Here is a 21,695-nt window from a genome sequence, read left to right as displayed (position 1 = left end):
ATCGTTTATATGTCCAACGCTCTACGTGAATCAGAGCCAAGACTTCGTTGAGTTCTAAGTGGCAAAGCACACCAAGGGCTATGAAATCTAGTGCTCTGCATGTGGAATTCCTGCTGAGGCAAATGAGAGTTCCATGCCCAGACTGAGACCAATGTGTGACTCAGGATATGCATGTGCACCCGTGGCTTGATGTCAAGCTTCATTCATTCATGGTACTGCAGCCCTTTGACAACCTTGGGTACAATGAAAGATGGGAGTGCAAAGAATTGTTATTATTATACTTAAGTGCTGCCCCCAAATACATCAGCTGTCTGATGCATTTCACAAATGTAGGAATAAGTAAATAACCCAGAAGTTGCTAAACCACCACTTGGCTCATTGGGAGTTGTGTAGCTATGGTTCTGTTGAGTGTTTAGGGCTTGATTGTGCCTCCAGGCATAGCCCTGAGCAAAGGGGTGGTATATGTAAGCTGCACCCCCCCAGAACTACTCCAGGAGGCATGGTGAGTCAGCAACACCCCTCCGAGGCACAAATTCTTCTATTCTCTCTCCTTCCCCTCGGGAGATAGTAAATTGCCTCTGGCTTATACCACCAACAAATTACCATCCTCCCCAGGCTGGTTCAGCTCTACTGGCTGGCCCATCGGGGGACACGTCAGCCCATTCCCCTGCCACTTTCTCCATTTACCAGCCACCTGCTCGCAGAGAGGGTGAGGAGTAGTGGGCACACAGAGTCCATTTACCTCTGCATATCCGGACCCACAATCCAGCCAGTCCATCCAGAGGCCTCATAAAGAGGTTATCTTACCCACCGCACACCCCAGCACAGATACCTCATAACCACATCATAACCTACCCCCCATTCTGTATACACGATACATAGATATGGACAAAATAAATAAAGAGGGACGTAAACGGCAGTTTGAACGGGAAGTGCTCCCTGATCCTTAATGCAACCATTGCCGCCATGACTCTTATCATATTTTCAGAGTCATAGAAATGCCATATTTCCCTTCCACCAGCTAAAAGTACTTGCTATTTGGTCAGTTAACCATACCTTTAAAGGTAAAGATATCATTTATCATACCGTATGTAGGGTGACGTAGTGTTATGGACTGGCTGGTGTGTATGTAACAAATGCCCTCTACTGGATGGAATTTGAACTATACCACACAGAATCATAGGCCCTAAGATATTGTGATCCCAGATACTAGAAAAAAGGGCATCATACAAATGTCTATAATAAATAATACATCCATAATTATGCTTCTAATGAACATTCTCCATTAGCTCAAGTTTCAGAGCTGCTACTTATGGTGTAGGAGGATCTGAGCTTTAGCTTAACAGTTGACAAGAAGTTCATAGCTGCCATGGTGTACACCATAGTGACAACTCTGAAGCTCTCCATAGTTACACTCTCTGAAATTAAACTGAAATTCCTGGGCACCATAGACACTCAAGGATATGCTGTGTCTAATCTTACCTTAATCCGTTCTGACAGTTCCACTGTCCTCCACTGATTACAGTTGCTGGCTAGTTGTGGTACATCTTCCTACATGATGCCAGTGCATTCAATATCCTCTATCACTGTCTTCTGCCAGCTCGTCCTTGGCCTTCCTCATTTTCTCCTGGGGTGTACCCCATTCAATGCTCACACAGCATTTCTCCCATCTTCCATACAGTGGACTGGACATGTCTCAGACACCTAAGCCTTCTTTCTTTGATTATATTGTCTAACAAACCCTGCGCTGTCAGCTACCTTACTCTTGCTTTGTTATTTTATCTTCCCATTAAATATGTAGTTGTTTTAACTAAGGAAGTAAATGAACTGGTGGGTAGGTTGCCGGGCACTGCCCTCTACTGGATACAATCAGAACTGCTTAACTGTGTATTATTGATCGAGCTGATGAGATTTTCTGAATTTCGAGTGCTTGATAAAATATGACAAATGTTGACAAAAGTTCCCCAACGAAAATGTTCTGGTTTTTCAGTCAGCCTGTGGAAATTTCTTAACCACTGAAAAATGTCATGGAAATGTCAACATTTTTTGAAATTTTGAAAAATCAGCAAAAATGTTTTTTTCTCCTTGTTTGATTGTTTATTTTACTACCACTAGAATTATTAACATTCTGCTGAATATTATACTTCAGCTCAAGGAGTAGGGGACTTTGATTACAGAGCAGTAAGGTTTGAGTTCTAGCCTTACTGACTCTGTGAAGTTTCAAATATTTATTATTTATATTCCAGTAATGCCCAGGATGATCAATTATGGACCAGAACCATTGTTCCCTCTCAGCTGTGCATGTGTGCGCGTGCACATAGATCCTAAACCCCGTTCACATGGTGAAACACCATGCGCACAAACAATGAAATACTACACCGGAGCCAGGCCGAAATATCGTTTACGGGCGACTTTTGACATTGTTCGCCCACCATCTAACAACACAGCCAGATTCTATTAGCTGGCAACGGGGGGAAAGGGATAACGTATAATGTATAAGCATTTTACTCGCGTGGGCGCATTTGCCTCATGATGCACAAATTTGAACTCTGCTTCAAAAATTTGCACAGAAGAAATTTTTTGTGCACACGGCCTGTCAAAAAGTAGAGGGAACATCAGAACTAAATTGTACTAGGCACTGCACACACAGAACAAAAAAAGTCTGTGAACCAAGGAGTTTATAATCTAATAAGCTGTGATGCACTGTATAGGGACAATCATGAAGTTGCAGATGACCACAGATGTGTTACAGGATCAAAGGCTGTAGAACACCTGCATGCAATAGTCCAAAACTCATACCACTGACTTAAAGTGGAGAGAAACAGGAGACCACTTTGATTGTCATGCACTGTAGATATAATCAAATGTTGAAAATCCATAAACACACCAGAGGCAGATAGCCCTTGATAAACTCTTTCAATTCCCCAAGGAGCCATAAAAAACAATTACTCTGTCAGAGCCACAAAGTCCACATGGCAACTTCAATTATGTATACGAGTCTAGCACAGAGCCACGTCACATGCATCCACTGTTTCAAAGCGCCTCTTTCTCAAAAGAGCAATCGAGCCCTCAGACAAGCCAGATGCACTGCAGGAATATCTACCTGTAAAAAACCTAACAAACCTCTGGCACAAAAGAGGTGATGTCCTGCTATGCCATCAGCTCTATAACTTCCACTCCATGGCATCACCATCATTCAGCTAAGGACACAAAATACAGCTATGGAACTAAGGTACTATGGCAATCCATACATTAGTGTCACTTTCATTGACACACAGATCAATCGATAGGTAGTTAACTTTTGAGTGAGTTATTCTAAGCCAGCAATGGTTGCTTGCTTGCTTTCTCCAGTATTTGTTTAAGCATCAGGGAAAATAATTAGAGATTACTAAGGGTATATTTCAGAGTAGCAGCCGTGTTAGTCTGTATTCGCAAAAAGAAAAGGAGTACTTGTGGCACCTTAGAGACTAACAAATTTATTTGAGCATAAGCTTTCGTGAGCTACAGCTCACTTCATCAGATGCATTCAGTGGAAAATACAGTGGGGAGAATTATATACATAGAAAACATGAAACAATGCGTGTTACCATATAGACTGTAACCAGAGTGATCACTAAAGGTGAGCTATTACCAGTGGGGGGGGGGGGGGGGGAGGAACCTTTTGTAGTGATAATCAAGGTGGGCCATTTCCAGCAGTTGACAAGAATGTCTGAGGAATGGGGTGGGGGGGGGGGGATAAACGTGGGGAAATAGTTTTACTTTGGGTAATGACCCATCCACTCCCAGTCTCTACTGAAGCCTAAGTTAATTTTATCCAGTTTTCAAATTAATTCCAATTCAGCAGTCTCTCGTTGGAGTCTGTTTTTGAAGTTTTTTGTTGAAGAATTGCCACTTTTAGGTCTGTAATCGAATGACCAGAGAGATTGAAGTGTTCTCCAACTGGATTTTGAATGTTATAATTCTTGACGTCTGATTTGTGTCCATTTATTCTTTTACGTAGAGACTGTCCAGTTTGACCAATGTACATGGCAGAGGGGCATTGTTCATCACCTGAATTTAGGCCCTGTATTGAGAGAAAAATTGAGAAAACAGTGATCTGCTCACAGTTGCAGATATTCCAGGTGTAGCAAAAGAGGCTACATTCATCGAATGAAATGGTTTGCTGTGAATTCTTGACTGAGCTCTAATTTACATTAACGTACACACAAAGTGAGTCAAACTTTAGGTTGTCATTCAGGTCAGTCAGGTCTGAAATTTGGGTGTGAGTTCTGGTTGGTTCTAATATCACACAGACTGGTTTGCCCATCCTTGGCAGCCAAGGAAGTAATGTTTCATGTGTGACTTGAGCAGATCTGTGGTAGAGCCACCCAGGAGTGTACATTCAGCTGGGTAGACACCCAGTCTCCCATTCGCAGACCTTCATTGCGTTTGCAAAATTGAATAGTGGGTTGGACATCTGACCACTTGCCCCATCTGATTTTCACCCAAAATTCAGCTGCAGGTGTAAAAGGGTGGATGTGCGTTTTGTGAGTGCAATGGAAAAAAAGGAGCAAATTTTGTGGCTGCAACTTGCGCCCAGCACAGGAAATAACCCTTCTGGATATGAGTACTTGTGGCACCTTAGAGACTAACAAATTTATTAGAGCATAAGCTTTCATGGGCTACAGCCTACTTCATTGGATGCATAGAATGGAACATACAGTAATATATATATATATATATATATACACATATATACATACAGATAAGTTGGAAGTTACCATACAAACTGTGAAAGGCAAATTAGTTAAGATAAGCTATTATCAGCAGGAGAAAAAAACTTTTGTAGTGATAATCAAGATGGCCCATTTAGACAGTTAACAAAAAGGTGTGAGGATACTTAACATGGGGAAATAGATTTAATATGTGCAGTGACCCAGCCATTCCCAGTCTCTATTCAAACCCAAGTTAATGGTATCTAGTTTGCATATTAAGTCCAGCTAAAACCTCTTCAATACATTATCAAAAATTTACAACCTATCCTGAAAAATGATCCCTGACTCTCACAGATCTTGGGAGACAGGCCAGTCCTCGCTTCCAGACGGCCCCCCAACCTTAAGCAAATACTCACCAGCAACCACACGACAAAAACACTAACCCAGGAACCTATCCTTGCAACAAAGCCCGATGCCAACTCTGTCCACATATTTATTCAAGTGACACCATCATAGGACCTAATCACATTAGCCACGCCATCAGGGACTCATTCACCTGCACGTCTACCAATGTGATATATGCCATCATGTGCCAGCAATGCCCCTTTGTACATTGGCCAAACTGGACAGTCTCTACGCAAAAGAATAAGTGGACACAAATCAGACATCAGGAATCATAACATTCAAAAACTGGTAGGAGAACACTTCATCCTCTCTGGCCACTCAGTAAGATTTAAGGGTAGCAATTTTGCAACAGAAAAGCTTCAAAAACAGACTCCAAGGAGAAACTGCTGAGCTTGAATTAATATGCAGACTAGATACCATTAACCTGGGTTTGAATAGAGACTGGGGGTGGCTGGGTCATTACACATATTAAATCCATTTCCTTAAGTTAAGTATCCTCATACCTTCTTGTCAATTGTCTAAATGGGCCATCTTGATCATCACTACAAAAGGTTTTTTTCTCCTGCTGATAATAGCTCACCTTAACTAATTAGCCTTTCACAGTTTGTATGGTAACTTCCAACTTATCTGTATGTGTATATATATATATATATATATATATATATATATATTACTATATGTTCCATTCTATGCATCTGATGAAGTGGGCTGTAGTCCACGAAACCTTATGCTCTAATAAATTTTTTAGTCTCTAAGGTGCCACAAGTACTCCTGTTCTTTTTGCGGATATAAGCTAACACGGCTGGTATTCGGAAACCTTCTGGATATATACTCCCCCCCCCAAGTTGTTAACAGTCCTCATTTGGCCATGATTGGAGTAAAGCATCCCTCACATCCCTGCTTGGTGCTGCTCAGACTGTGACTGTGGCCATGATGAGGAGATCTGGGGCAACTTGCCTGATACAGCTGGTGGCAAGCAAGAGAGGAAGGAGAGGGGAGGCAGTGGGTAGAGCATCGGCAAGGAATATAGCCCAGTGGTGGCAAAGGGGCAAGCCGTGGAAGGACCCTGACCCCACTCACTCGCTCCCTGGCCTGAGTAGATGACTGGATGCAGAGCGAGGTGTACGCTGCTCATGGAAAGGAGTAGTAACTTGCTTTCCCCTAGAGAATGAGAAGTACTGTGCCTCTTGGAGTCACAATTCACTCTCTGGTCTGCTCCTGGGACAGAGTGCCCATGTGCCAACCCTTAGTCAGGGCTGCCTGCAGAATCACAGGCTGTCCCAGAGCGAGTCACTATGGAGCCCCACCGAGTCGACTTCTCTGCCTGGGAAGCCACTTTAAAGTAGGTTACTGCTCTCTGTCAGTTTTCATGTATAATGTAAAGCTGCTTTTCTCCCCCTTCAATCCGCAGTCCTATTTAACGACTTCTGACATGTCAGGAGGGAAGAGAGAGGAACTGAGCACTTGGCTCAGTTCTGACACTTGCTGCAGTCAAATCCTAACAACTTTTAAGCTGAACGTTTCCAACAGGTAGAACCTGGAGGTAGAACTGACAGGCATCCTAGGTGTGTTAGATCATGTATAAGCCAAAGCACTTGACTGATTTCTGTTGTTAAAAGAGTCTTTTTTCCCCCTCTAAGGGACTGATTCATTAAAACTGTATACTCCAGATGTAGACACTTCTCTGTAATTTTACCCGAAAAAGTGCTGAATACCTCTCTTTAGATAAAGGTCTGCACTGATGCAAACCTTTCAACAAGTCAGCTCGCAGAGCCATATTCACTGCCCCCATTTACAAGAGGCAGGCTGAGTAAACCCAGACTAGCACAGAGGTCACTAGTCTGTTATAGTTTATGGGGTTCCACCTTTAGTATAAGGGGGTTTTGGTATTGAAGATCCCAAGTTCAAACCCACTTGATGACTCCTAAGGGAATCACTTACAAAAATAGCATCTAAAAGGACTCAAACTTCAGTAGACCTCAGATTCGTAGGATGAGATGATTTTAACAGCGGAGTTGTGTAATGTATGTTTGCATGCTTTCCTCCAGTGGCTGTTCTGCAAGAGGATAGCAGCCCACTATTGCTGCCAATTAATGGAGTTACTCCTTTAGCCCAAGAATAGAGATGTTAGAGCTGGTTTGAACATTTTTGTCTCAATGTTTGTGGAGACCTATTTGTTTTGAATAAGTTTTTATCAGGCATGGGAGGCAACAGAGAAAGAAAGGGGCAACTTTCTTATACTTTATAGCCTGATGGTGCGGGCCTTTGGGTGGGATATGGGAGACGCTGCTTCAAATACCTGCTCTGCCTAAGTCAGAGTGATGTGGGATGAAAAACTCTCCTCTGAATGAGGCCTAATTACCATGGATGGACACAGAGCTCAGATTTCAGCCTGAAGGGAACATTTTGACACACTTCCATTTCAGTGAAAACATTCAAAAGTTTTTGATGTGGAAAAAAACCAGATTTCAAAAGTTGCTGCAAAATGGAATTACTGTCCTCCTGTCAGCCATAGAGAGAGGGCTGTGTTGGGTTGTAATAGGTCCTGGGTTCAGACCCGGTAGATGACCCACAGGTAGTCATAACATAGACATAATGAACAGCAGCGGGGGCAAATAGCTCTGGGAACATTTTGCTCCACCTTTCCCACTGCCGCATTTGGCTGCAGAGCTGAGGTTAGCAGGACCCCGGACAGGACCCAGGACTCAGGGTTAAGAGGACCCAGGACAGGACCCAGGACAGGGGGCTAGGCAAGGCACTTTATGTGCAGTTAGCCAGTTTGCACGTGCAGATATCATCTTGCCTGCCTATACAGTGTCTGTACAAATTTTGCAGAGAAGTTTAGGGTATGCCTAGCATGTTAACAGGCTTTCAGACATACCCTGCCAGTAGTGTAGACAAAATTTAACCCTTTAAAAGTGTGGAAGCTGGCCCAGCTAACACATCTTTAAAGGTGCTAAAACTGTTCCATTCTAGGTGCAAAAATCATGTGTAAAAACAGGTCAGGAAACCTGTTTTCCAACACAACCTATTTCTTTAGTCTAGACAGGGTCCTACAGAGAGGCTTGTGAAGATTCTGCTGACAATAGAATCTCAGGGTTGGAAGGGACCTCACGAGGTCATCTAGTCCAACCCCCTGCTCAAAGCAGAACCAATCCCCAATTTTTGCCCCAGATCCCTAAATGCCCCCCTCAAGGATTGAGCTCACAACCCTGGGCTTAGCAGGCTAATGCTCAAACCACTGAGCTATCCCTTCCCCACAATGTCTGTCTACTGATGCTTTTGGTCATTTTTTTCTGTCATATATCATTGCACTCTAAACCATTTTTGTGCTAGGGCTGGTCTGAAAGATGCTACACCCAGTAAAGTTGAATTGTCATGATGTCTGATGTGGGTATCAGCCTCACAATGGAGATTGCATGGATCCCTTTTAAATGATTCCCCTTTTCTTTTAGACAAATATGTAAAGAATTCCAGGACCTACTGAGTCAAGACAGATCGCCCCTTGGATCCTCAAGACCAACTCCAATATTAGACCTCGACATCCAGAGACATTTAACACACTTCAGGTATGACCTTTGAAGTCGTTTTGTGGTGCAACTTCCCACAGAACGACAAAGGCTGAGGTTAACTGAATAGGAGAGATCTTGGAGAGGTGGATGGGAAGTCTTTTAAACTGGATTTCTTCCACAGCAGGGGTGGCCAACCTATGGCTCCAGAGCCACATGTGGCTCTTCAGAAGTTAATATGCGGCTCCTTGCATAGGTGCTGACTCTGGGGCTGGAGCTACAGGTGCCAACTTTTTAGCGTGCCACGGGTGCTTACTGCTCAACTCCTGGCTCTGCCCCAGGTCCTGACCCCACTCCACCCTTTCCCCCATGGCTCCTGCCCCTTCCCCCAAGCCTGCCGTGCCCTCGCTCCTCCCTCTTCCTCCCCAGAACCTCCTGCACACTGTGAAACAGCTGATTATGGTAGGCAGGAGGCATGGTGAGGGAGGGGGAAGCACTGATCAGTGGGGCTGCCGGTGGGCGGGAGGCACTGGAGGCGGGAGGGGGGAGCTGATGTGGGGCTGCTGATGTATTACTGTGGCTCTTTGGCAATGTTCATTGGTAAATTCTGGCTCCTTCTCAGGCTCAGGTTGGCCACCCCTGGTCTACAGGAACTGATAGATATTGTGTTTCTGCTCTGAAGGACAAAATTCCAAAGCTGGATCTCATAAAGACTGTGCATTCAAATACGGTGGCACCTGTTCTCTTATTTCCCCACAGTTCGGACTACAAGGGTGTGAACAGCAGGGAGATGAGCTGCAACTCCTCCACGTGGATGCTGCAGGGGTAAATTAAAAAGCTCCTAGTTTGCATTAACATAGTCCCCTTCAAACAGGGCTACTTTAATGTGAAGTAGGAGCCTTTCACTTTGCACCCACAGTGTCCACATGGGGGCGTTACAATGCAGCACCTTGGTACACACAGCTATTCACACCCCTGTAGTCCAAACTGTGGGGCAGTGGACACATCCCCTAAGAGCCACAAGAGGGGAAACATACAGAGCACCAAGGGGCCTTAACTGAGATTAGAGCCACAGTGTACAAACACACAGTGAGAGGAAGTCCCTGCCCCAAATTGCTTATGCTATAAATAGACCAAAGGTGGAAGCAACGGCGCCAGACCGGTGGCCCCCTCACTTCGACAAAGGTTCTTGCCCCCCTTGGCTGGAGGAAAGGAAGTGTTATCCTGCCCTTTCCACTTGAGGTGCAGTGAGATTCAGGGCCAGATTTTCAAAGGTATTTAGTCACCTAAAGATGCAGCTAGACATCTAGTGGGATATTCCAAAGCACCCAGGTGCCAAATTCCTTCTGACTGAAACAGGAGCTTTTGAAAATCTCAGTAGATGCCTATCTGCACCTTTAGGTACCTTTAAAAATCAGGCCGTAAGTGACTTGGCTAAGGTCTATGGCAGAGCTGGGGGTGGAAGCCGGAGCTCCTGGTCTAATATCTTGATTACAAAATCAAGATTATATTGATTTTGTAATCAAGATAATCTTGATTTTGTAATCAAGATATCTTGATCTATGATTATCTTGATCTAATTCCTGGTCTAATATCTTGATTACAAAATCGTCCTTCCTCTCTTCACACATAAACTAACATGAGCTTCAGGTGGGGTCTATGTCAGCCAGACAGCCCTTCAGTGTTTTCGCAAAAGACAGGGATAGTAGCAGTAGAAGCTTTACATCATCCTGTTGCTACACCTCAGCCCTGACCCAGAGATTGGGAGAGGATAATCAAGTCTTCATGGCTCAGGAGTCCCTGGCCTTTCTGCCAAGACTGCCAACAAAGCTTCTGGTTACTGACAATGGAGGAAATGGTTTCTGTGCGGTGGATATTTAACCACTGAATAACTTGATTGGAACTATCAGTTTATTTCACATAAGCCACTGAACAGCCATCAAATGGTAACTGCTAAGAGCTAGCATAAGAGAACATAAGAACATAAGAGTGGCCATACTGGGTCAGACCAGGTCCATCAAGCCCAGTATCCTGTCTTCTGACAGTGGCCAATGCCAGGTGCCCCAGAGGGAACGAACAGAACAGGTAACCATCAAGTGATCCATCCCTTGTTGCCCAGTCCCAGTTTCTGGCAAACAGAGGCTAGGGACACCACAAGAGCTGCATGTAAACTGATCCCAGAAGTAGCCATTTGGAGTGCATCATGCCAACAAATTGTATTTGGTGCTACAAAACGCAGGAACAATGTTACATGCTCTCTAGCACCGTCTACTGGCACGTTATCTATTAACTAACTACACATACCACTCTCTCTTACGGCATACTCCTATAAGAGTAATGGCTTTCAGTCCTTATCATCCTGGACCGAGTTCCCATTAATAGTCCTCTGAGCCATGCAGTATTAAGTGTCTCCCGGGGCTTGTTTCCCCTTTACTCACACCCAGATGCACACACACATAGAGCTCCCATCAATCATAAGCTGATATAAATGGGACCATCCTGTTGAGGGAACGGATAAGCCACATTATATGAACACAAAGCAAATATGACACAGTGCAGCTAATCACTGTATGTTTTGCACAGTACATTAAATGGGGTTTAAAAGGGACACAGAGAGAATGGACCCAATACTGAAGTCAAGATTCTCATCCTTCCCTTTGCTGCCCTGCTACACTGGGACTTCAATCCCAACTGCCAGAATACCCTTAGGATGCTTAACTTTATCTTCAATGGGACTACTCAGTGCTTAAATTTGGGCACAAGGTTGAGTACCTTGCTGAATTGGAGCCTAAAGGCAGAACTTCCTTCACTGGTGACTTGATTGGCTTTGGCCCCGATGGGGTTTACATCAGTCAATAAGCGAGGTCAAGAGGGTAAAAAATCTAGGACAATAAAATAAGAAACAGGCTTCAGCCAGACATTCCCCAGTTTAGAGAAGTGGCAGTTGTAATCTGAACCTGAGTCAGAATTTCAGATCTGTCCTCTAATTCTATAACGGGACAAACCAATTTCTGGATCCAAACACCCTGAAACATTGGGATGGGCTTGGACCCATCTTTAAATGAAATGTTGTCCAGACTTTGATCCCAGACATTTCAGACATGGTTAAGGCTATGACTGTGTCATGGAGATCACGGAATCTGTGACTTCCATTGACCTCCATGACATTTTCTGTGCTGCGGCTGGAGCTCCCAGCCGTTCCCCCTCGCCCCCCCAGCTCCCAGCCCCCTGCATCTCCCAACTGTGGCAGGCGGACCCTGCAGCTGCCCAGCCATGGCGGGGGACTCCCTGGAGCTCCCAGCCATGGCGGGGGGGCTCCCTGGAGCTCTCACTCACTGTAGGTGGTGGGAACCCCCCAGAGCTGCTCAGCTGCCACCTGTGGGGGACCCTGGAGCTCTCACTCACTACAGCAGCGAGGGACCTCGGAGCTCCAGCACCAGTGTGTGCTGAGCTGAACCCGCCTCCCCATTTTGTCAGGGATATTTTTAGTGAAAGTCAGGGACAGGTCTCAGCTTCTGTGAATTTTTATTTATTGCCCATGACCTGTCCGTGACTTTTATTAAAAATATCTGCATCAAAATCTTAGCCTGAGACATGGTTGCTAACATTCCAGGGTGCTGTTATGCCCTCTAGTGGTCACACAGAGAAGTAGCTGTTCATCACTATCGTCACGATAGGAAGGGACTTGATCACGATAAGCAGAAAGGCCTCTACACTGATAAGAGAAGAAATCATCTATCCCTGTGGGAGACTCACTCCCTAATTATAGACTCTATAGGCCAGATTTACAAAAGAGCATGTTGGATGATGAGCCCTTTTGAAAATCTGGTCCTATTTGTTCAACATATTGTTAAAAAAGAATATATCCTTCTTACCTTTGACACTATTAATCACTCCTCCATTATGTGGTGTACAATGACACAAACTCAGGCTGTGAGCTTTTGTGCAGTTCACAAACTGCTTGATGAAGTGATCGCCCTATTCATTCAGGCAAGTTCTCCACTGATGTAAGTAGGTATGACTTGAGTAAAGTCAAAGATATTGCAATCATTTAGGGCAGGGATTAAATTGGCCTATACGCTGTCATAATGTCCAGGGCTTTGATGCTCATGAAATGTATTCATTATTCATTCTTATTATATACATCAACATTGCAAAATTGTTTTTTTTAAATAAATTGGTAGCCCTTTTTGATTGCAAAGATAATCATTAGTGGCATTATTTGTAACCTGAGTGACAATCGGGTGCTCAGTGCTCACCAAACATAATATTTCCCAGATGAGACAATAAAACTGAGGTAATGACCACTGGCGGCCATCAAATATTCCATGACATTTTTTAACAAGAGTACAAACCTGCTGTCCCATCTATATTCCAATATAATAATCTTTCTCGGAATACATTTTACCTCCTGTACTATGAAGAAGTTTATAATGTTGCATAGCTTTCTATCCTGTGACAAAACCACTAGAAACTTATTGGGGGTTACAAACTTCAGACTTGCACTAGTTGTTCTGAAAGCTCACAAACATTTTGGCAAACACTGCAAGAATATCAGGCTTTTGCCTGGAATCTCTCTCTCTCTCTCTCACTCTACTCTACAGTGATAATGACTTTAGGTGGAAAACATACAAAACTGATATAGTTTCACTCAAGTTTAGTATAGCCATAGTGGACTGGAAACTTCTGTTTACTTTCTCTCATAAGGCAAGAACAAGCGAATGTGGAATGAAATTGGAAGGCGGCAAATTCAAAACTGATAAGAAGAAAAGCATTGTGAGAAAAGAGTCTAACAGGATTGAAAAAAAGACTGCACATTTACATGGACAACATAAATGTCCAGAGCTAGAATAGTAAATTTTAGGACATAAACAAGAGCATTGGAAGGGATATAAACTCTCATGCATAGAGAAGAATCTAGCCTTTATTTATTGGGTACGATGAGGAATTTTTCTCTAGGAACAAGCTTATCCCATAACTGCCAACTGCAGAGTTTCTTGCATCTGGTACTAGCCAGCATCAGTGACCAGATACTGGACAGATGGAGCACGGGTCTGACACAGTGTGGTAATTCCTGTGTTCCAGTGTTTTAATTCTTCAACCTCAGATCAGGCCGTGGCGTCTCGTGTTGAGACCCCCGTTAATCAAGATACTCAAGCATGTGTTTAAGGACAGGAATCGTCCCACTGAAGGAATAAGAGTTTCTAGGTTTGCTCAAATGCAAAACTCAAAGCTCATGCAAGCTGAAAGCAAGGAAAAGCTTCAAAGAACCACCCTGTGAGCCTGAAAACTGCTGAGTTTCACACAACTCTAGTAGACAGGCATAAACCATAGGCTCATCTACACTATTGCTACAACCACGGTTATGCAGCTAGCTTCTGACATGCCTATCTGACCTGAATACAGAAAACACAGTTTCAGCAACTCTACACTGCAGTGTTAACTGCGTTCGACCATCCACTGATACCATGCAGCCATGTTTATATCAGTGCACTCTGGGAAAATCTGAACAATTATCCTATACTGCTTGAGTCTGGACAAAGGATTTGGGGTGTTTTTCAAAATTCCCTTGTCAATGCCTTCTGAGATGGCTTCCTGCAGGGAGAATTGGGAAACAGGAAAATGCTAAACTTGGTTAAAAAAGCATAGTTAGGTTTTCCGATCTATACTACAAACGGATCATGCTAGATCTGAGTTAAAGGATGCCAATAACATGAGTTACCTAACAGGCAGCAAACGCTGGTACATGTTGCAGAGCCATGGGTTAGGAAATGTGTTTCCGTGTCGTGTATGGATATGAACTAGGTTTGGAGTTAATCATTCCATAACCTGGCTACAAACATGATGAAAGACTTTAGTACAGACAGGACTTATGGGAGAGCTTTTGCACAGCTTGAGGCAAAATGCATCACTTAGTTCAGGAAGCGAGCATGCGAATCCTGGGAAAACTCAATGCCACCCAAAGGCTGGGAGCATTTGTGAAACCATATTGATGCCTGCCTCTCAGTGGCTTTTTGTTTGCTTCTAGTGACCAGCCCACATACAGATAGGGTGACCAGATGAAACTGACAAAATATCGGGACAAATGGGGGAGGCAAAAAAAACGGCAGCCGGAGTGGAGTTGCTGAAGCAAAAAAAAAAAAAAAAAATGCAGCCGGAACGGCCAAAGCCGCAATATTGGGACAAATGGTGTCCCGACTATGCATCAGTCAGAACGCAGGACAAAGAACTAAAAATCCTGACAGTCCCAATTTTATCGGGCCGTCTGGTCACCCTACATACAGAAGTGTATGAGTCTGCTACTACCTTTGTTTTTTAGTTCAAGTAGTGGGGGCTCATGCATCATGATCCAGAGGGCCCAAGTTCAAGACCTGCAGTAGTGAAAACACAGTTATGAGGTCCTAATTACCCTTGCACAGGGTTTTGTCATCAAACCTGCCATAGGTGCTCTCTAGTGGTCAAACACGACTCTATGAATTTTAAATAGAAAAGAAAAATCTCTCCAAGCACAAAATTATATTGGCAAAGAAAGTACCCAAAGGGCTTCTGTAGCCTGAAAGGGCAGTGTCCATCATCCCACACTGCCTTTCACATTCTGGGTATTCCCAAAGCACTAATAAGTCATGGAAGCAAAGTAAAATGAAATGTTTTATTAGGGGATTTAAGGAAACTCCAGGCTAACATCAGCATTACAAACTTTACATGCTTCGGATTTTAAATTTAGGCCCTAGATATCATAATGGTAGCTGCTTTCAAAATAATGTTGGCATGTGAAAAAGAAAGAAAGAAAGAAAGAAAGAAAGAAAGAAAGAAAGAAAGAAAGAAAGAAAGAAAGAAAGAAAGAAAGGCATTGCCAGGAAAAGTATTGTACAGTACATTTTTTAAATGGCTTTTACTAATAACAATTTAGGCCAAGATTTTCAAAGTGACTAATGACTTAGGGTACCTCAGGTTTTGGGTGCCCAGTTTGAGATACTTTAGAGAGGCCTGATATTCAGAGGGTGTGTGCTCAGTATTTCTTTAATATTAAGCCCTTTCAAGGTGTCCCAAGTGAAGCACCTGAACCCTGAGGTCTCCCAAATCACTAGTCACTTTTGCAAATCTTGGTTTAGTTTCACCGCTGTAACATGCCAGTATAGACAATGCACCAGCGCTGGGAGCGATGCCCCTCCTGGAGGTGGGTTTTTTAGAGCACTGGGAGCTGCGCCATGACCACACAAGCCGCTTTAAAGCACTTTAACGTTGCCAGTGAAGACGTGCTCATAGTTACATTGTGTTTAAACCGGTTCAACTGAATCCACACTATGAGGATTGTACCACTTTAATTAAACTGATATTGTTAAAGAGGGACAACTTTTGTTTGTAGACAAGGCCTAAGCAGAGATCCCATCAGTGCGACCTGTGCTCCTAAATTATTTAGGTACTTTTAAAATCCCACTCTTACCTTGTATTATTACTCTGAAAAATGGTACCATAAAAATGACATCTCAGTGTTGCCAACCCTCACAGTTTTGGCATTTTACTTAAAGTTCCAGCTTCTGGAGCCAGGTGATGTGAAAATTGGCATGGTGGCATTAGAAATATTATTTTCGTGCAAGTGACACTTGTGCCAGTGGGGGGAACTGGCAAAAGAAGCAAGAAGAAAAACCTTTGGAAATCTTAAGTCAACGGAGAAATAAAATAACAGCTTGAAAACATGCAGTAAAAATAATCAGCATAATTGTGAATGAAATTGTTTTCTCCCTAACACTCTGGATGACACAAAGCAACTTTCAACAGACATTTTTTCAGCGGGCATTTTTATGGCTTGATAATCGCTGTGATTGAGGCTGTCAGTTTCCGGTGGCTGTTTGGCATGATATTGACATGATGACAAGGAAAGTGGCATGCTAGAAACCAGTAGGGTGACCAGACAGCAAATGTGAAAAATTGGGACAGGGGGTGGGGGATAATAGGAGCCTATATAAGAAAAAGACCCAAAAATCGGGACAGTCCCTATAAAATCAGGACATCTGGTCACCCTAGAAACCAGAGGCGCAGAAATCAGGAGCAGGACTGCTGTAACTTCCTTCTTTTTCAAAGTTAAAAAAAAAATCAGTGCATATAGGTTTTGAAATTCAACACTTTTTTTTAAAAACTCCAGTATTACACCCAAACTCCAGAGCCTTACCGACGTTATCATTACACACCCATTTATACTGCATTTATACCACTCTCCCTTTGTTACGTCACCACTGGAATGTGCAGCAGCTGATGCCTTGATTCCATTCCTCTTGCTTATTGAAAGCTGCCTTTAGTGTAGATGCATGAACTGGAAGAAGCCAGGTGCATTAAGAAGTCTGTGGTCACATAGCTCTGGCGCCATCTAGAGCTTTCCACCTTCCTTGACCTCTTTCAGTCTGGCTTTAGGCCTGGTTTTTAGGCCTGAAATTGCATTGCTTTCCTTGGTGAGTGATCTGGTGACACTGTCCATACCGATCCTTTCTTTTTTTCTTATTAACTGTCTTTGACACCACAGGTCACAAAGCGTAGACTGTACTACTGGCCTAGGCAGCAATGAACAATAGAGTTCCTTTGGCTCGGGTTTTTTCTCTTCGGCTTGCCCAAAGTCTCATTCATGTAGTTTTGTGCAGCTATCATTTTGTCAAAGGTTTTGCGGGGGCTGTATTGCCGGTGTTGCCAGCTCTCATGGTTTTACTGTGCGTCTTGTGATATTTGATGCTTTCCTTAAAGCCCTAATTCCAGGAGTCAGGTGATTCTCTCATTGATTTAAGAGAGTAAGCTTCTAGCCCTTGTGTTTGTGGAGAAAAGCTGAGCAATGTGACCCCTAAGGTTCAAAACCCAGAAGGCAAATCAAAAGAACCTAAAAATGATTATTTTTTAAAAGCTGACTATTTTAAATTAAATCTTGTGATTCTGGGGGCCTGACTCGTGACTTCTGAACGCTTGGGGCTGGCAAGACTGCACTGCCATCAATATGCTGATGGCACTCAGTTTGAACTCTCTTTTCCATCAGACCCCGACAGCGCAGTTCCTCTGCCCAAGAGAGAGGTGCGGATGGTTGTGAATTGCCTAAAGCTCATTCAGTTTATCACCTCTGTTTTGTCTGCCACACAAGCCGGAGGTGATGTTGATGCATAGGTGGAAAGAGAACTGGGAAGGCATTTGGTTTGTTTGAGCCCTACCTCTTTCAAAGTGGTCTTCAACCTACGAGTTCTTTGGGGCCTCTATTTGCACCTGGATTCTCTAGCAGCAACAGGTGTAGAGGACAATGCTTTTCACCCACAGCCAGAAGGTTGTGACTTTTTTTTTTTTCAGATCCAGACCGCCACCTGGATATCCAGACTCTTACACTCCCTAGCCTGACCTGCTACCATATCATGTGCGCTTCTTGAGACTATCCTTGACGAACACCCAGGAACTTCAGCTAGTGCAGAACATAACAGCTCATGTGCCAAGCCGTGCATGCTGTACTATGGTGTATAGAGGGCACTAGCTTTATATTTGCTCTCTAGTGAAATTCTGAGTGTTGTCAGTCTTGTGACAAAACGTTTTATGGTCTGGGGCTTGGCTGCCTTGGAGACAGTCTCTTTCCATATGGACTCTCCTGATAGGTGAAATCAGCCACAAGATTTGAGCTCTGTGGAGCAGGATGTTTTTGGGGGAGGTCCCTAGATTCTAGAACCCTTTTTTCTATCCCATCAGAACCCATCTTTGCTCTCCATGGTATGGAAAAGCCCATCCCTTTATGATGACATTTTCCTATCAGGTGTTTGGCTATGAAGGGAGCTGACTGGAGTAGTGTCTTTGAGCCTGGAGGCTAGCTGTATAGTTTTATAGAGTTCTCTATCCCTGTAGTATCTGACACCTTTACTCAGACTCCACACATGTTCCAGGGGGCTTCCCTATGCCACTTAACCTGAGGGAAAGTATCCGAATCAAGCCCTTAGATCCTACAGGCAACCTGCAAATGAAATACAAAAGGACTCTTGAGGTCAATGGGAGCACTTGTGGAGTAAGGTGCCACTAGGCATGAATCAGGCTCTGTTTTAGTTCTCTCTTCAGTTGCTGGGATCTCCTCTGGGAGCTGTGTGTGGTTGCTGCCAGTCAGATGCAGCGTGTTGTGAAATTTGGATAGTCACTTATGTTTTTTGGGGATGTTCATGTTCCCAGAAGCTTGGGAAGTGGGTGCCTGTTTCTGTTTTTGCTTTTTTAATTAGGGTATTAAAAATTGGTGCAGATGGCACCACTCATGAAGAGTGAGCATGTTTCTTTTGTGATGCAATGGTGCGCCACCCGCCTGGGGTGAGCAGGAGTGCTCGAGGTAGCTGCCAAACTAGAGTCCAAGCCTTCAGGCACACTGTGATGTTTTAATTTTAAGTAAGGACATTGTTAAAACATGAGCTGCCATAATTGCATCATAACACTAGGCATGCCTATAGGCAGGAATATATGCTGGGTGTACTAAAGCATAATGGTTATAACACATTGACCCTAAATAATTTCTTCCATGTGAAGATCTCAATGCATGGTACAAGACCCAGTTAATTTAGCCTTGCAATATTCCTGTGATATATTATTACCCCTATTTTGGAAAGGTGAAGTGACTTACTTAGAGGTCACACAAGGAGGAGGGCAGCAGACTTGTGAATACCTCAGACCAAGATTTCCAAACTCAACTGCTTGATTTTAGGCTCCTCAATCCATATTTCGGTACCTTAATAAAAGTGACTTGATTCAGAGATGTTGAGCCCCCCCGCCAGATTGTTTTGATGCCCAGCACCTCTGAGAACTTTTATTTCGGTACCTAAATGTGGATGCTATGGACCTGCAGTTAAATACTTTGCCCTGAGTCTTCTGTCTCCCAGCCCTGTGCTTTCAACATAGGTCCATCCTTTCTCCTCTGACTGGAATCAACTTACTGCTGCTGGTAAAGGGAAATTATCCAAGCTTCCCAGCATTTTCAAAGGGTTAAAAAAAAATGGTGGGGCCAGGTGAATTACTGTGATAAAGAGTAAAGGACGTCTTCACTCAGCCTTGCTGTACCTCATCAGTAGAACGGGGACAGTAAATTATACACAGTGGGGCTGGTCAAAAAATTGTCTTCAAACCTGTTTCTTTTGGAGGAAGGGAGGCTGGGTATTAGGGCGGTCGTGTGACCGGGGTGCATGATGGGAGATGTGATCCTGTGAGGGAGCCCAACCGATAGAGAAGAATGGGAGCATGAGACGCTTGATCTACAACTCCTGAGGTGGCATTTCAGAATCAAAATATTTCGGTTTTTGTTTTTCACTCAGAACATGATTTTTTCCACAGAAAAAGAAACCTTTTTCCAGTCAGCTCTAGTTATGATGCTGGCTTGTTTTGACGCCAGGTATAAAGCTCTTTTTCCAGCCTGTCCCATGGTTTGCAGACAGGTGTTGTGTTTTACAGTTCTGTTCATTATTTGAGATCTGCCCACTTGTATACACTGATGGGCTGCTGGTGAGCTGTGCCCTGGGCACGTTCAATATAATATTCCCTCTTTGCTCTTCATGATGTGACAGGCCATCTTAGTCACATGGTATTGTTTCTATTCTCTGACTGGATGACCGGAATGTTTAAAAACAGGGGGGGGGGGGGGGGCTGGGCTTTAATAAATCACTTTCACACAATCCTTTGCACAAATGCATATTCTTACATATTCATGGGCCTTTGGCTTTCCTATAATCATGTGGAAAACAAACAATATGACAGTGCATACTGGTAACTCTCAGAGGAACTTCACGTCTTTCGCTTGAATATAAGCTAACAAATATTTCTTGTGTATTCCAGTGTACACAACCCTGGCCATTCCAAAATCATAAACCAGGCCCTGAAAGATCAAGAAAGTGGCTTAAAAATAATGAGCTTAACCCCCCATTCCTGACATTTGGGGTTCCTTTTATTTGCCTGCTGGTATCGCAGCCTTTAGGGTTTGTATTTTGGAGCTTTTCTTCGCAGTCATGAGGGCTTGAAACTTACACTATCAGAATGTAAATTGAGATCCTCTGTAATCACATGACTCCAGAAGTTTGGACTTTAAGGAAAATAGCAAATATCGCATAAGATGGCAAGATTGGTGTAAATATTAATCTTTTTTCCAGTGTGCCAGGCACTTTCAAAACATAAAAAAGGCACTGTCCCTGTCCTGAGAGGAAAAAACTTTACAGTATGAAAATAATTAGATTTGCCTCATTTATTATAACTAAAATGAAGGCCCAATGGGGCCTCCAGATATTATTATTCAGTAATTGTTAAGTAGTCATTTGTTAATGTTTTTTCCCATCTGTAAAATGGGGGTAATGATGCTTACTACCTTTGAAAAGTGCTTTGAGACGTATGGTTGAAAAATGCTACATAGGCACTAGTTATTACTCTAGTATTGATGGGAACCCTCGGAAGACTGGGAGATTCAGATTCAAATGTCTAGGGACTTCTCCAAGGTGTCTGACTTACTGAACTCTCCACACTTCAGTCAGATATCTCAAAAGACCATGACTCTCCCTAAGATTTGTGGTACTTCCTGCTTCTAGGAGAGGCAGAAAGTCAAGCCTGTCTGAAGCGCAAGTGTCCTGTGTTTGGAACTTTTCCGCTGATCCCCACAAGGGTTGCCAACTTCTGTTTGCAGAAAACCGAACATCCTTGCCCCGCCCCTTTCCCAAGGCCACGCCCCCACTCACTCCATCCCCCTCCCTCTGTTGCTCACTCTCCCCCACCCTTGTTCACTCGCACTGGGCTGGGGCAGAGGACTGGAATGTGGGGGGGGGGGGCTCTGGGCTGAGGCAGGGAGTTAGGGTATCAGAGGGGGTATGGGCTCTGGGGTGTGGGCTCTAGGGTGTGGTCAGAGATGAGGGGTTTGGGGTGCAGGAGAGAGCTCCAACCTGGGGCATGGGGTTGGGGTACAGGAGCGGGTGAGGGCTCCGGCTGGGGGTGCAGGCTCTGGGATGGGGCCAGAGATGAGGGGTTTGGGATGCTGGAGGGGGTACGGGCTGGGACAGGGGTTTGGGATGCAGAATGGGGTATGGTCTCTGGGCTAGGGTGTGTGGGCTCTGGGGTGGGGCCAGAA

At 44.0% G+C, this 21,695-nt stretch overlaps 1 protein-coding gene across 3 annotated transcripts in view; it reads left to right on the top strand.

Moving 5' to 3' along the window:
* The window catches only part of TFAP2D (transcription factor AP-2 delta), a 59,794-nt gene that overhangs the window by 30,473 nt on the left and 7,626 nt on the right, over positions 1-21,695 (top strand). For all 3 annotated transcript variants that reach the window (XM_048845753.2, XM_048845756.2, XM_048845755.2), the window contains exon 7: positions 8,555-8,668. In XM_048845753.2, the coding sequence (XP_048701710.1) occupies positions 8,555-8,668 (114 nt within the window). The remainder of the gene's footprint in view (positions 1-8,554; positions 8,669-21,695) is intronic.

Source organism: Caretta caretta, chromosome 3 (assembly GCF_965140235.1).
Source record: "Caretta caretta isolate rCarCar2 chromosome 3, rCarCar1.hap1, whole genome shotgun sequence".
Lineage (NCBI taxonomy): Eukaryota > Metazoa > Chordata > Testudines > Cheloniidae > Caretta > Caretta caretta.
Note: the sequence above shows the minus strand (reverse complement) of the source record. Positions and strands in the feature narration are given on the sequence as shown.